At 40.3% G+C, this 14842-nt stretch overlaps 1 protein-coding gene across 3 annotated transcripts; it reads right to left on the bottom strand.

Annotated features, from left to right (window-relative positions):
• Positions 1-258: 258 nt before the first annotated feature.
• Positions 259-14580, bottom strand: LOC117432943 (serine/threonine-protein kinase ULK1-like). Of its 3 annotated transcripts, XM_059016326.1 has the most exons (15): positions 13885-14580; positions 13664-13717; positions 11804-11912; positions 10065-10163; positions 9344-9385; positions 8601-8633; positions 6592-6628; positions 5301-5474; positions 5017-5090; positions 4481-4582; positions 4075-4127; positions 3473-3555; positions 2885-2935; positions 2179-2244; positions 259-1989 (listed from the first exon to the last, which is right to left on the bottom strand). In XM_059016326.1, exons 3-15 carry the CDS (start codon positions 11891-11893, stop codon positions 1454-1456), a joined length of 1440 nt encoding a protein of 479 aa, XP_058872309.1. In that variant the 5' UTR covers positions 11894-11912; positions 13664-13717; positions 13885-14580; the 3' UTR covers positions 259-1453. The 3 variants fall into 3 exon arrangements, with proteins under 3 accessions (XP_058872309.1, XP_058872308.1, XP_058872310.1); XM_059016325.1 differs by having other exon boundaries at positions 13664-14579; XM_059016327.1 differs by lacking the exons at positions 13664-13717; positions 13885-14580 and adding an exon at positions 12722-13306.
• Positions 14581-14842: the final 262 nt, after the last annotated feature.

Here is a 14842-nt window from a genome sequence, read left to right as displayed (position 1 = left end):
TTCTGCACTGGGAGAAAGTTCAAAGCTGTGAAATCCTGTTTGACGTGCCTGGCCTCTTACTGTGAAACACACGTCAAGCCACACAGTGAGGTTACAAGCTGATCAATGCAATTGGAAATCTGGAGCAGAAGCTTTGTGCTGAACACCAAAAGGTTTTGGAGGGGTTCTGCAGAACTGATCAGACGTGTATTTGCTGGCTCTGTACAGAAAAGGAACACAAGAGCCATGATATAGTCTCAGTTGAGACAGAAAGGACTGGGAAGCAGGTAAGGGTTTGAACCATTTCTTTGTAGCTACCCTAGACGATAAGGATTCACCAGGATATTCAATGTGTCTATTTAAAATATTAGATCGTTTCACATTAGATCCATTAGTGTATTGATTTTTATATTCTATTGAGACATATTTTACTTTCTCAGCCCAAACTATTATGGATTAGGGTTATACTTATTTGTAGTTTGTGTTTTATTTTGATTTTATTTCATTTTGACTATTTTGATATGATGATATTACTATTTATTTTGTAACTGTAAATACAATGATAATACGAGATCAACATATTAGCACCACATTGATATTGGTATTAAATCAGCCTGCAAATGTATTTGTATGCCAGTGTAATAGCAATAATAATATATTCCTACTTACATTTAAAATAAAATATCATTACAATATAAACATATTGATATCTCAATATTATCAACCAGCAGCCACAGAGGGTCCCTCACACACACACACACACACACACACACACACAGAGGGCAATTTAGAGTGACCAATCAATCTGAACAGCATGTCTTTGGACTGTGGGAGGAAACTGGAGTACCTGGAGAAAACCCACAATGTGAACACATTGGGAGAACATGCAAACTCCACACAGACAGATCCCTAGGCAAGAATCGAACCTAGGACCCTGGCACTGTGAGGCAGCAGCGCTAACCACCACGCCACCCGTTTTAAAAAAACAGAAAGAGAAAAATGAAAGTTTCTTCAATGTAGTGGATTTCTTCTCCGCTACTCAAAGAGACTCAGGACCCCAGGCAGGTTACCAACTACAAAGTACTTTATTCAATGCACCAGGGAAGAACAGTGTACAAACTGTCTTAAAGCTGACTACAAATACAAGCACATATAAACATGTTAGTGGTGATACTAAGCAAAGAATAGGTGTGTACTAAAAGCACATCACAGGTTTGAACAGAAAGTTCTGCAAGACAAAGAGTGTTGTGACTTCAAAACTTCTTCCTCAAGATAAGTTACAAACTAGCTGACACCAGTCCTTGTGATAAGAAGATGCTGTGGAAGTGAGTACACATTCTTATTGTGGGAGACAGTTTTACTAAGCTTGAGAGTCCAGCAACCTTCCACTGAAAGCCATTGCTATGCAGAAAAAAGAAAGTCAACAGAAATTCACTCAGAAATGAACCTCTTCATTCAAACACTAAACAGATGGCTACTTCAGCTTGCAGACTCTTACACTGGAATCAGAATAAATATAAAACCCAGGATAGAGTTTCTCAGTAAATGTGGTTTGGAATCTGTGCAGGGGGGTCATTTTGTCTCCAGAGACTCCATAAAATGATAGCGTGCCAGCAGTAAAGTCCAGATACACCCCTATTCTGGGGGAGCAGAATAATTTTACTTCAGATGCATTGTTATTCTGCCAGGCAGAGTACCTGGAATCACAGCAGAACAATTTCCAGGACTTGTTATTGTGTCCAAGCTGAAAGGAAATGTCCTCTCCTTTCGGGTCGATTCCTTTATATGCGACTCCTATATCTACCCCCTCCCTGCCACTCCACTCAATCTCCCAGTAGCAGGGAGACCCAGACAAACCCTCTTTGCAAAGCACTTGGTACAATATGTCAAATCTATCTGGGTGATCAGGATATGGCTGGACCTCTCTCCGTCGTGTTACCTTTCTGTTCCCTTCAGACAGACAGAGCTCTCTATGTGCTGTGTTGGGGTCCAGTGTGAGCTGACAGTAATCTGATTGAAGAGAAGAGGAGGGTTAAAGGACAGAGATGCTTAGAAAAATCAAATCACTGAAAAACAATCTGCACTGGGTTGGAAATTGCTGTCCTCAAGCTCCACTCCTCCCTGTTCTGGAGTGTCAGCTATTCTCAAAATGGAGGGACGCATCTTTCAATCAAATGTTAGTGAAAACAGAATTCTTACATTTTAAAAAGTCAGCTCTGGTCTTTGGCTCTGGAGCCTGTCGACTTTGAATGGCAGCTTCTTTTGCTGGAGAGAAAAGAGAGAGAAATGGAATTGAAACTTCTGAATAAATTGAGAACTCCGTGTGAGTTAAAACAGATATCCCCCCCCCCAAAAAAAAAAAGTTTATGTAACTGAAGGAGAAGGTGGCTGGAAAGTTAAGTTCGTAATTATGCAATACATGTCTGTGATTCTCTAGCAACACAACTAATTCATTCCTCCTCCCCTCTCCCCTCTCCTCCAGTCCTCCTGTCCTTCCCCCTCTCCTCTGCTCCCCTTCCCCCTCTCCTCTGCTCTCCTCCCCCTCCTCTCCTCCCCCTCCTCTCCTCCCCCATCCTCTCCTCCCTCATCCTCTCCTCCCTCATCCCCTCCCCACTCTTCTCCACTCCTCTCATCCCCACTCTACTCCCCTCCTCCTCTCCCTCCTCTCCCTCTCTTCCCCTCTCCTCTCCTCTGTGGTCATTGACAGTGTATAACGTTCCCTTGACAACAGTAGAGAGACTGGAAGCTTTTACCAGTCCACAGTAAATGATTGGGAGTTCCACGCTGTCTCGGCTGAGTGGGACTTCATGGGAAAGAAATTCTGCTCCTAACAGCCTCTACTCTAACCAAGGAGTATAACAATTGTACCGTTATAATAATATATGGGTTCAGTAATTTCACTTACAATTTTTCTTGGGTGAGCTCACTCCGAGGAATGGGTGTCTGAAAAATGTATCTGTAAGAACGCAAGAGATTTATAAGCCTCTAGTGCAAGCAGACCGTCACAAAAAGCAGAAATGATTTTACTTGGAATCAATTTTATGAATGCAAACAATAATGATAATTGGTGGTCAATGACTAGAGATAACTGTGGTGCAGGCAATATGATGCAATATGATGGCAAATGAAAGTAAAGCTATGCAGTAATAGCACAGACTTTCACAAATTTCCCTGTCATTGTTCTCCACCTCTGGAAATTTTCTGTCGAATGCAGTTTAAATTACAAAGACAGTTTATATTAACATTGATTTTGGTATTAAAGGGCTAGTGTGTATGTAAAACTAGGGAGATCCATAAATCCATCCATCATCATTAACCGCTTAATCCTTTACAGGGTCTCGGTGAGCCAGAGCCTAACCCAGCATACACAGAGCGCAAGGCAAGACTACACCCTGGATGGGACGCCAGTACATCGCAGAATTAGTGAGATATATTATGTAAATTCAATGATACAACATATTGAAGAAAACTTGACAAAATAAAATTTACCCACCAAATTCAATGCGATCTTTAGGATTGCACTGCAACAGCCCGCACAGTAGGTGGCGCAAGTGAGTGGAGATCCCCTGTGGGATGCTGGCATAAAGAAAGAGGCACGTAGTTATTTAACATTTTAAATTCATTCAAAAACGGCCAACGGTACTGTTAAAAGTTTAAATAGTGAATAGGTAACTGGTAACAAATCAGTGTTTCTTTAAAACAACAAGAATACATTTGATATTTAGGATTAGTAACATATGACAGCAGTGTAGAGTAGTGGTTAGGACTGTGGACTCTTGACCGGAGGGTCTTGTGTGGGTTCAATCCCAGGTGGGGGACACACTGCTGCTATACCCTTGAGCAACTTTACCTAGATTACTCCAGTAAAAACCCAACTGTATAAATGAGTAATTGTATGTACAAAATGGGTGGCACGGTGGCGTGGTGGTTAGCGCTGCTGCCTCACAGCGCCAGGGTCCTAGGTACACAGGTAGAAGTATCGCAGTGGATGAAAATCTGATTACTAAAACATGGCAGAAAAATTGAAAAAGCATGGGTAAAAATCTAAGAGGAGTTGAGGAAAGATGTTAGGGGGTGTGAAGCAAATATACTTACTTGGGAGTCTTGTGTTTCTCAAAGAGGCGACAGAGCTCTTGAGGGTTGCTAGCCTGAAAATTATCAACCCAAAAGTATTTAAGATGGGTGTGAAACACAAAATATCTTTAGACACACTAAAAGAAAAAAAAACATTAGCAGTGACTACGTTTACATGCAGGCAATACCAGAGTATTTCGAATAGCAGCATAACAACAGCCCAATAACAGCGTCTGTCACTCACTTGATACAAATACTGAATAGCACAGAGAACATTGGAAACCTAGCAGTGAACTGTTCAGGGTTCACACCGGATTGACAATGTGATGCTAGAAACTGTCCTCAGCACAATACTAATCAGCAGGATTCATCTGGTATACCGGTAATAGGCAATAAGTGAACATGTCACAACAGCATGTGGACTCACCTGAAATGGGACCTGGCCAGTCAGACATTGGTACACTATGATTCCTATACTCCATAGATCAACTTTTGCATCATAGGTCTTTGCCATTATAACTTCAGGAGCCTGGAAAAAAAAAACACAGAAAGCACAGTGACAGAACAGCTATGCACAGAACAGCAACAGAACAGCAAAATATCCATCCATCCATTGTCATTAACTGCTTAATCCTTTACAGGGTCGCGGTGAGCCAGAGCCTAACCCGGCATACACAGGGCAATGCAAGGCAGGACTACACCCTGGACGGGACGCCAGTCCATCGCAGGGCACCACACACACACTCATACAGAGGGCAATTTAGAGTGACCAATCAACCTGAACAGCATGTCTTTGGACTGTGGAAGGAAACCAGATTACCCAGAGAAATCCCACAATGTGAAAACACATTGGGGAGAACATGCAAACTCAGCTTAAAATATTACCATCAATAATACTATGCATCTAATGCCTATGCAAATCCTAGCAATAGTAACAGCCATACAAAGTGGTAAAGCACTCACCATGTACAGAGGAGTACCACACATTGTAAGTGCCATCATATTGGTTGGCTGGAATCTGGCTAACCCAAAGTCGGCTGTAGGGTAAAAGAAAGGAAGTGAGGCAGGAATAGCAATGTGGTGTTAGTCTTTATGGGGCTCAATTTCTTGGTCCTCTAATAGTTAGACCATGTCACTAGTGATGGAGGGGGGAGAGGGGGAAGAGGAGGAGGTGGGAGGAGGAGGGAAGAGGAGGAAGGGGGGAGGAGGAGCAGAGGAGAGGAGGAGGGGGAGGAGCAGTAGCTCACCAATCTTCAAGCGAATGTTTCTGGGGTTGGATTTGTCCCCTCCTGTAAGGGCCAGCAGGATGTTCTGTGGTTTGAGGTCTCGGTGGATGACTCCCTTGCTCTGCAGCACCTTCATGGCAGATGTGATCTGCTGCAGGAACAGACGGATTGTGTCCTCATTTAGGGGCCCTTTGGCTATGAAAAAAAGTGAACAAAACCTCAATTAAAGAAAACCATCGCCAGGAGTTGAATCAACATGATCTTTTATTTTAGTTTTTCATCCATCCATCCATTATCATTAACCGCTCAATCCTTTACAGGGTCGCGGTGAGCCGGAGCCTAACCCGGCATACACAGGGCAATGCAAGGCAGGACTACACCCTGGACGGGACACCATTCCATCACAGGGTACCACACACACACACACCACACTCACACAGAGGGCAATTTAGAGTGACCGGTGCTGAGATCATGGAGCTAATCCACTCTCTCCTACCTCACATTAAACACTTTGATATATTAAGTCCAGTTTACTTGAATTAAGAAAATATGTAACTTCATAGGCAGGGAGTACTTCAGTGGTGTTTAAGAGACGCATGTAATATCCTTTCCTATTACTAAGTGATTTATTTACTTTGATGTCGCACTGCACCTCCGCTCGAAAATTGCTCAAAATCAGTTGATCGTTCGTTTCTGTTCACAATTGCTGTGTTGTCAGGGTGCTGAGTTTCTATTTGCAAAAACACCAACGTTTTTCCACAAGTTTGGCATGTTTTTCCTAAGAACACCCCTGTGCACTAATGTTGTAATGCCAGAGGGGAAATAACAGAGTGCAATATCCTGTACAATTAACCCTTTAGTAAGCTATATGTTCTACATTTAACTTTAAAGACATGTAGCCTCGCATGGGTTTTCTCCAGGTATTCCGGTTTCCTCCCACAGTCCAAAAACATGCTGTTCAGGTTGATTGGTCACTCTAAATTGCCCTCTGTATGAGTGTGTGTGTGTGTGTGTGGTGCCCTGCGATGGACTGGCATCCCGTCCAGGGTGCAGTCTCGTCTTGCATTGCCCTGTGTATGCTGGGTTAGGCTCTGGCTCACCACGACCCTGTAAAGGATTGAGCGGTTAATGATAATGGATGGATGGATGGACATGTAACCTGGCTTTCAGCACTTCTATTACAAAAATAAAAAGCAATCATATCACCTCTCAAAGGACATTTAGTTGTATTTGACACAAAAACTTAAAACTAGGAGTTTAAAAAGAGATACACAAACTAAACCAGGTATCAAAGTTTTCAGATGTAACTTACATTTCAGGTAGTCTGCCAGATCCCCTCCATTGCAATACTAGCAAGAAAAAAACAAATCAAACAGGATCACATCAGATAACTACCACACAGGAGCTTAAAGGGGACCTCAAGCTGTTTACTTAATGCTGCTACAACTATTTAAGTAAGATGTGTATACTGTTTTTATTAATATATTTTGATATCCTGATTAAACTGGTTTACAGTGCTCGGTTTTCAAGATGGCTTTCCAAATGTACCCTTTTGAAGAACTTTTCAGAACTACATTTCCCATCATCTTCCTACTCATGTATCTATAATGGGAGTGATGGGAAGTGTAGTTCTGAAGTTCTTCATCTGAAGGGTATGTTTAGAAAGCCATCTTGGAAACTGAGTGCTGTAGAAGACTGCAATTTAATAATAGTGTAAAAAAAATGGTCAGGATGTCAAAAATACATAAATAATACACACCCCTTACTTAAACAGTTGTAGTGACATATGGGAACATGTAACACACAAAAGTGATGAGTGGGGAACTTTAATAATTCATCAAATAAAGTACAAAGGCAAAAATTCACAGAAAACATTGCATGGAAATAAAAGACCATTAAACAGCTTATTTTATGCTCGTTCTGATTGTACAAACAGTATGTTTCATAAAAGAAAGATTCAAAACACACAGTGCGTGTCAATAGAAATAACCAGAAATTGTCAGTATAACTGGATTGTAAATGAAAGTAGGATCATGTTCTTTTTTATAAGAAAAATCACAATCAAACTGTTGATTTTAGGCTATAACTATAAGTGATTCACACACTTTAATGCATCAAAGCTATGACTAAAGATTATGCACTATTCATTTTACAATGTACACAAAAAAGTCTGTGAATAAAGGACCATCATCCATCCATCCATTATCATAACCGCTTATTCCTTTAGAGGAGTCAATACAGTGAAATACATACATACACACATATAGACTCTATATAGAGAGACAAGGAGTCAATACATCCATCCATTATCATAACCACTTAATCCTTTAGAGGAGTCAATACAGTGAAATACATACATACACACATATAGACTCTATATAGAGAGACAAGGAGTCAATACATCCATCCATTATCATAACCGCTTAATCCTTTAGAGGAGTCAATACAGTGAAATACATACATACACACATATAGACTCTATATAGAGAGACAAGGAGTCAATACATCCATCCATTATCATAACCGCTTATTCCTTTAGAGGAGTCAATACAGTGAAATACATACATACACACATATAGACTCTATATGGAGAGACAAGGAGTCAATACATCCATCCATTATCATAACCGCTTAATCCTTTAGAGGAGTCAATACAGTGAAATACATACATACACACATATAGACTCTATATAGAGAGACAAGGAGTCAATACATCCAACCATTATCATAACTGCTTAATCCTTTAGAGGAGTCAATACAGTGAAATACATACATACACACATATAGACTCTATATAGAGAGACAAGGAGTCAATACATCCATCCATTATCATAACTGCTTAATCCTTTAGAGGAGTCAATACAGTGAAATACATACATACACACATATAGACTCTATATAGAGAGACAAGGAGTCAATACATCCATCCATTATCATAACTGCTTAATCCTTTAGAGGAGTCAATACAGTGAGCCGGAGCCTAACCCGGCAGACACAGGGCACAAGGCGAGACTACACCCTGGACGGGACGCCAGTCCATCGCAGAGAACCACACACACACACTCTCACTCAGAGGGCAATTTAGATTGACCAATCAACCTGAACAGCATGTCTTTGGACTGTGGGAGGAAACCGGAGTACCTGGAGAAAACCCACAATGTGAACACATTGGGAGAACATGCAAACTCCACACAGACAGATCCCCTAAGCTGGAATCGAACCTAGGACCCTGGAGCTGTGAGGCAGCAGCGCTAACGACCATGTCAATATATTAATGAGCAAAAGCATACTAATCACACACAGATGGGAAAGGTGACTTACCTCCATCACCAGATAGACACAACTAGATGTTTTCTAAAAAAGAAAAGCAGGTAAAGATGAGTGTGAATGCCAAGCACTGTTAAAGGGAACGGCAGAATTAAATCTTAATCAATTTCAACAAAAATGATGCATGTGATAAAAGTTTGCATTTGTTTTTTTGCATATGTATTACATAAGAAATAACCCTTGACAGGTTGTGTGGTAAGACCATTATTACCACATGTATATGTATATATCTACACAGAGGCTGGCATTCGTTTATTTGTCTAGACCAGGGGGTTTTAATATTTTTGGGTGTGCAGACACCCTATTCAACCAAAGATTTTGCAGAGTGACATGTAGTTATATGCCATATATGGAAAACTCCATTCATTATCATTAACTACTTATTCTTTTACAGGGTTGCGGTGAGCCGGAGCCTAACCTGGCAGACACAGGGCAATGCAAGGTGAGACTACACCCTGGACAGGACGCCAGTCCATCGCAGGACACCACACACACACACACACTCACACAGAGGGCAATTTAGAGCGACCAATCAATCTGAACAGCATGTCTTTGGACTGTGGGAGAAAACTGGAGTACCCGGAGAAACACATTGTGGAGAGCATGCAAACTCCACACAGACAGACCTCCAAGGCCAGATTTGAAATCAGGACCCTGGCACTGTGAGGCAGCAGCACTAACCACCACGTCACCGTGCCGCCCCTATAAAATGATCAGACATATGAAATTAATATTACCTGGAAATCATACAATCTCACAAAATTGTCATGTTTCAGCCCCTAAGGAAAAAAAAATAATAATTGTATTGATATGTGACAGGGTGGCTGGGCGGTGTGACATCAGGACAGAAGCAGGAATAGAAACTCACACCAGGTACTGCAGTTTAAAAGGCTTGCGCCCTTTTAATTAAATAATACAAAAATAAATAAAAGGTTTGAACAAAAAGTAACTTGCTCACAGAGCAAAATAAATATTGAAACAAAACAAGTCACGAACCCAAAAATAATACGATCCCAGGTCAGGCTGGGCAGTTGCTGTCACTGTTACTGGAATCGTTTTAAATAAAGTTTTGTTTTGTTTTGTTTTGTTTTGTTTTGTTTTGTTTTTCTCTCACTCCTCTCGCTCACTCTCTCCTGCTAACACCCACCCGAGTGCAGCGAGCTGCAGGCTTTTATAGCGTGGCCGAGGGGTTTAACTGGCTAGTAATTAATCCATTACCCCTCGGCCACAATCTGCACGAGCTTTTAAATTACCATGGATGGGGCTAGCCATCCACGCTACTAAACAATACAAACAAAATCGGCTACGCCGTCATCTATAAATACAGTAATAACCCTGATCTAAAAATAAATAAATCTGTATAGGGCTGCTCGCCCTGTTACATGATATAACATTAATTGTGAAGGAAACTATTACCATGGGCAAATACAGAGAAAACAAAATTGCCAATGTTCTTACCTTTAAAATCTGTATCTCCCTGTCTAACTGTGTCCAGTAAGTTTGATCAAAAGAGAGGTTTTTCGTGTGTATACATTTGATGGCAACTTCACCGTTTTTCTTGTAAAAAAAGAAAAATGAAATATGTACCTCATTTACATTCATTTCATCCATGTGCACTTTTGTATATATCATCAGGTGCATTCATGTAACACTTTTTTTCCATCAATCTATCCATTATCATAACCGGTTATTCCTTTAGAGGGTCACTGCAGTGAGCCGGAGCCTAACCCGGCAGACACAGGGCAATGCAAGGCAGGACTACACCCTGGATGGGACACTGCCAGTCCATCGCAGTGTTTCACACTTTTTAATAAAGAATATTCCACTTCAATTAAAATACATTCATTTAAACTCCAAAAACTGTAAACTTTTTAAAAATGTACAGCTTTTTTTGTTGTTGTTGTATATTTTGGACCAAATTGAATTCTCCATTCGTGTTGTACCACTGCTAACAGATGTTAGACAGCACGTGTCTTTGAAACTTGTCTGTACTTGGTGACAATACTTTAAATATATATTTTTACTAAGCTTTGTATCTTCTGTGGGTTTGACAACCAAAAGTTACAGTACATATAGCCATGACGTAACAACAGACAACTGCAGAACAGGCAGAATGCATGCTGTGTTCAGTGTGAATGGCTCTTTAGGCTATTGGCTCATATTTGAGTCTCAATTTGCAAATTCCCAAGCAGACCACGTGACTCGCAAGCAATGCAAAGTGACTGATACATCAGCAGAGAGAGAACGAGACCTGACAGCTGAAGTCGCCACACACTTCAGAGAGAGAGAGCAACAATGCAAGCAGTTCCTAATTAATTATCAGTTTGCAATGATATTCCAACAGCTTTAAACACTTACAAATGGTAAGAAATGTTCATATGGAGAATATGTTTTGGGGACCCATTGTCATGGGGGTGAATTGTCGACCAATTATCAGGGGGGACCTATTATCACAGGGAAGAATTTTCGCCAGGACCAATTATCAGGTGGAACCTATTATCACAGGGAAGAATTTTCGCCAGGACCAATTATCAGGGGGAACCTATTATCACAGGGAAGAACTGTCGCCAGGACCAATTATCAGGGGGAACCTATTATCACAGGGAAGAATTATTTCTGGGACTAATTATCGGCAGGACCAATTGTAGGCGACAATTTATCATTGACCCAAAAATGTCAGCACTCTTTAGTGAATAAGCTTGCATATTAAGTGACTTTCTTCGCTGTATTTTTGATGTAGGTGTATACATTTCCACTATTAACATAATTCATTAAATCCCCAGTACTCGGTACTTTTCCTGTGCATTGTTTACCTCACGTTTACTGCTTAGTCAAGGTGCGCACAGTACGAGGTAAGTGGCTTACTGCATGGCAAACTGGTTACCGCTGTTTAGTGCATGTCCCAAAATGTTCAAACTCCTTCTTAGAAATTCTGTACAGTCAAAGAAATGTAGCTATACATTAAAGTAACACATCTGCATATTCTTTATGATTATCATAGATTTATATTCTTTCCAAAAGGTACATCGATCTATGACAGCAAACCCTATATAGTAGGCCCAGAAGATTTAGTGTACTGAATTTGAGTAATTCGGTAGAGAATTGCAGTTTTAAATGACATTACATGAAATGAAAACAATCTATAAAAAGACAATAATAAACAAATGTTTAGAAATATCAAACAGTAGGCTACTTACCTCTTTGTGCCTTCCCTTAAATACCATACCAAATGCACCTTGTCCTAGGACATCTTTCATGCTGTACTCAAATTTCCCCACTGTCTCCATTTCCCTCTACTTGTGGATGCTGCAATTTGAAGGGAAAATACAAATGAGGCTCTAGGGATGTCTTCTAAGTAACCCCGGGTTGTTCCATTGTCAAACCCTCGACAGCTAGAAAGTTACCCCTTTTCCTCCCAATTCCGTGGGCTACCTTCGCGAAAAAGAAAAGTTGGTAGAATCATGTGTGTCAGAGCTGTATCTCTGTCATTGTTTAAATGCTTGTGTTTTAGTTCCTGTGTGTGCCTGTGGGTGGATGTCTGTGTGTGTCAACTGAGCGTATCAATCATCCATCCCATCCATTATCATTAACCGCTCAATCCTTTACAGGGTCGCAGTGAGCCGGAGCCTAACCCGGCATACACAGGGCGCAAGGCGAGACTAGACCCTGGATGGGACGCCAGTCCATCGCAGGGCACCACACTCACACACACTCACACACTGAGGGCAATTTAGAGTGACCAATCAACCTGAACAGCATGTCTTCAGACTGTGGGAGGAAACCAGAGTACCCAGAGAAAACCCACAATGCGAACACATTGGGGAGAACATGCAAACTCCACACAGACAGACCCCTAGGCCAGAATCGCACCTAGGACCCTGGCACTGTAAGGCAGCAGCGCTAACCACCACACCACCATGACACCCACCAGCAATGTTTTTGTGATATCTAATACTAATAGTCTGTACAGCCTATGCGCCAGAACATAATATTGTAATTAAAAACATGCAACATGTTAAAAAATAACAAAATAAAAATGAATATACAATAAATAACATTTAAAAGTATGGATGAAATAAATAAAGCAAGGGTTAATATGACAATGATGTACTCACCTTAATTTTCTCAAATGAGCAGCTGATGGTTGGTGAGAATTATTTTATTTTAAATTTTTGCAATTGTAATATTTACAGCTGGAATTAAAAGGCAATCTTTAGTCACTATTTTATACCCTCAAGACCATACTCTGTTGGTTAGTATTTCTATAGAACTCTCTGTGAGCCCCCTTTGTTGAGTGGGGGCTATAGTCTCACTAGGTCCTTTTTCTGTCCTTGCCAAACGTATTCTAACATTATGAGTATTATTTAAAACTAAAAATAGCCTCTTTAAAATATGTGTCTCTGTGAGGGAGAGTAAGGAGAGCTGAGCTGACAGGTAAAGTGCTCCAGGGGGAGTAGCGACCGGTTTTACTCCATGAAGCATTCGAGTCTTCATATCCCTACACTGTACTGTCTGTAAAGAGGGGAAACGCACTATTTACTGTGGTTACTCGTAATGCACATCCGTCCTTACAGTGTTATAAAATTGAACTTTCATTTACAGAAAACATTGCCACAAATTAAAAAAAAGATACAAAATATTGTTTATTTTATTGCGTATTGTATTATTATTCAAAATATAAATAAAAATCTCATGGATTTTTTTTTTTTTTTACACATGTATTTCAGTGAAAAATTGTCAAAACAGTATTAATTTTCTATTTGAATAACTCCAAGATTTACTCAGCTACTTCAATGACAAAAACACTGAGAACGGCTCTTTTTGTGTCGAAACAAGTCTGTTATTGTTGTTTTCACAAATTGATTGAAATAACTTTAACAGACGGTTTGAGGTTACGATATTTTTGGACTTAAATTCGCTTTGTGCCTCCAACCCAACTACAGCCGTCTGTTAATGCACCACAACCCACATCCCTTACGTAACACACTGGAACAGCACTATTTAAAAAAAAAAAAAAAAAAACTCTGTAACACAAGAATTATAACTAAATACATTACCTTGTCTTGAGTTTAGGAAAAGAAGCGGAATGTCTCTGTGACTCGATGCACTTTCTGAAGTGTGAAAAATAAATAAACCTGTTTGTCAGAAGCTGTTGTTTTGCTTTTACTTACAACCAGTCTTTCAAGATTAATTGAAACTATTTTCCATGGTAAAATTATGTTGACCCAGTTCTTCCGCTTTACCATTTATAGGGCACACATAAAATTTAAATTACTACCATTTTTCTTCGCTGATTGTATGAAAAAAAGGGCTCTAGGCCAGAGAGTTGTGTTCAAATCCCAGGTGGATGAGACGGCTGCTGCTGTACCCTTGAGCAAAGGTACTTTACCTAGATTGCTCCAGTAAAAAAAAAAAAAAAAATGCATAAAATGGATACAACAATTGGTGAGTAAAAATTATTTGATATCTTGTAACAACTGTAAGCCACTCTGGCTGTGAGGCAACAGCGCTAACCACTACACCACTGTCCCGCCCCCTTTAAACTGATAAAGGACTAAAACAAAAGAGATAACAGCTAGTCCCTGGAATGATAGCAATGAAGTTTGTTTTTACAGATCAAAAATACTCCTCAAGTGTCCGATCAAGAAAGCATTGTAAAATCACTTAAATGACAGGAAACTGAAACACAGTTACGCCAAGTGCTGGGTTAACTACCGAGCCAGCCCAGATCAGAGCTTAGTCTGCTGCTACATTAACACCAGATCCCCCAACTGAGAAACTGATTGATAAAAGTATAAGTTAATGCTTTCAGTGAAAGAGTAGACCTATGCAGTATTTGCAGATGTCAGTGACATGGCTGTGTCTGTTTAACTCTTGACTCGCTTTCTGTTCTTCTCATGGTCATATTCAATCAAGAGATTTAGTAACCTGTCCAACACCGGCTAATAAGGACCTTTTGCAAATGAGGCCCCGCATTGCTAAGAATTAAGCCAACACCCTGTTTCCATAGAACAATTCATGGCTTCGGGGTAAAGACAAGTTCTAACAGAAATGCAATGGCTGCTGAGAAAGAAGTTCAATCAACTTGTTTTTTTTGTTTTTTTACTGGAGGAATCTAAGTAAAATACCTTGCTGAAGGCTACAGCAACAGTGTGTCTCCCCCATCTGGGTTAATAATTGTAAAGGCTATTGATTCTGAAATGTGCTAACAATTAGATTTACTCTGAATTGTTTTA

This window comes from Acipenser ruthenus, chromosome 52, assembly GCF_902713425.1.
Source record: "Acipenser ruthenus chromosome 52, fAciRut3.2 maternal haplotype, whole genome shotgun sequence".
Lineage (NCBI taxonomy): Eukaryota > Metazoa > Chordata > Actinopteri > Acipenseriformes > Acipenseridae > Acipenser > Acipenser ruthenus.
Note: the sequence above shows the minus strand (reverse complement) of the source record. Positions and strands in the feature narration are given on the sequence as shown.

What these genes read in the sequence shown, in the direction of transcription:
- LOC117432943 (XM_059016326.1), bottom strand. Translation starts at nt 11,893, where the DNA reads ATGGAGACAGTGGGGAAATTTGAGTACAGCATGAAAGATGTCCTAGGA. An exon ending in TTAAGGGAAGGCACAAAGAG is followed by an intron (nt 10,164 to 11,803) that starts GTAAGTAGCCTA and finishes TTTTTTTACAAG; the next exon opens with AAAAACGGTGAAGTTGCCAT. An exon ending in TGAGATTGTATGATTTCCAG is followed by an intron (nt 8,634 to 9,343) that starts GTAATATTAATT and finishes TTTCTTTTTTAG; the next exon opens with AAAACATCTAGTTGTGTCTA.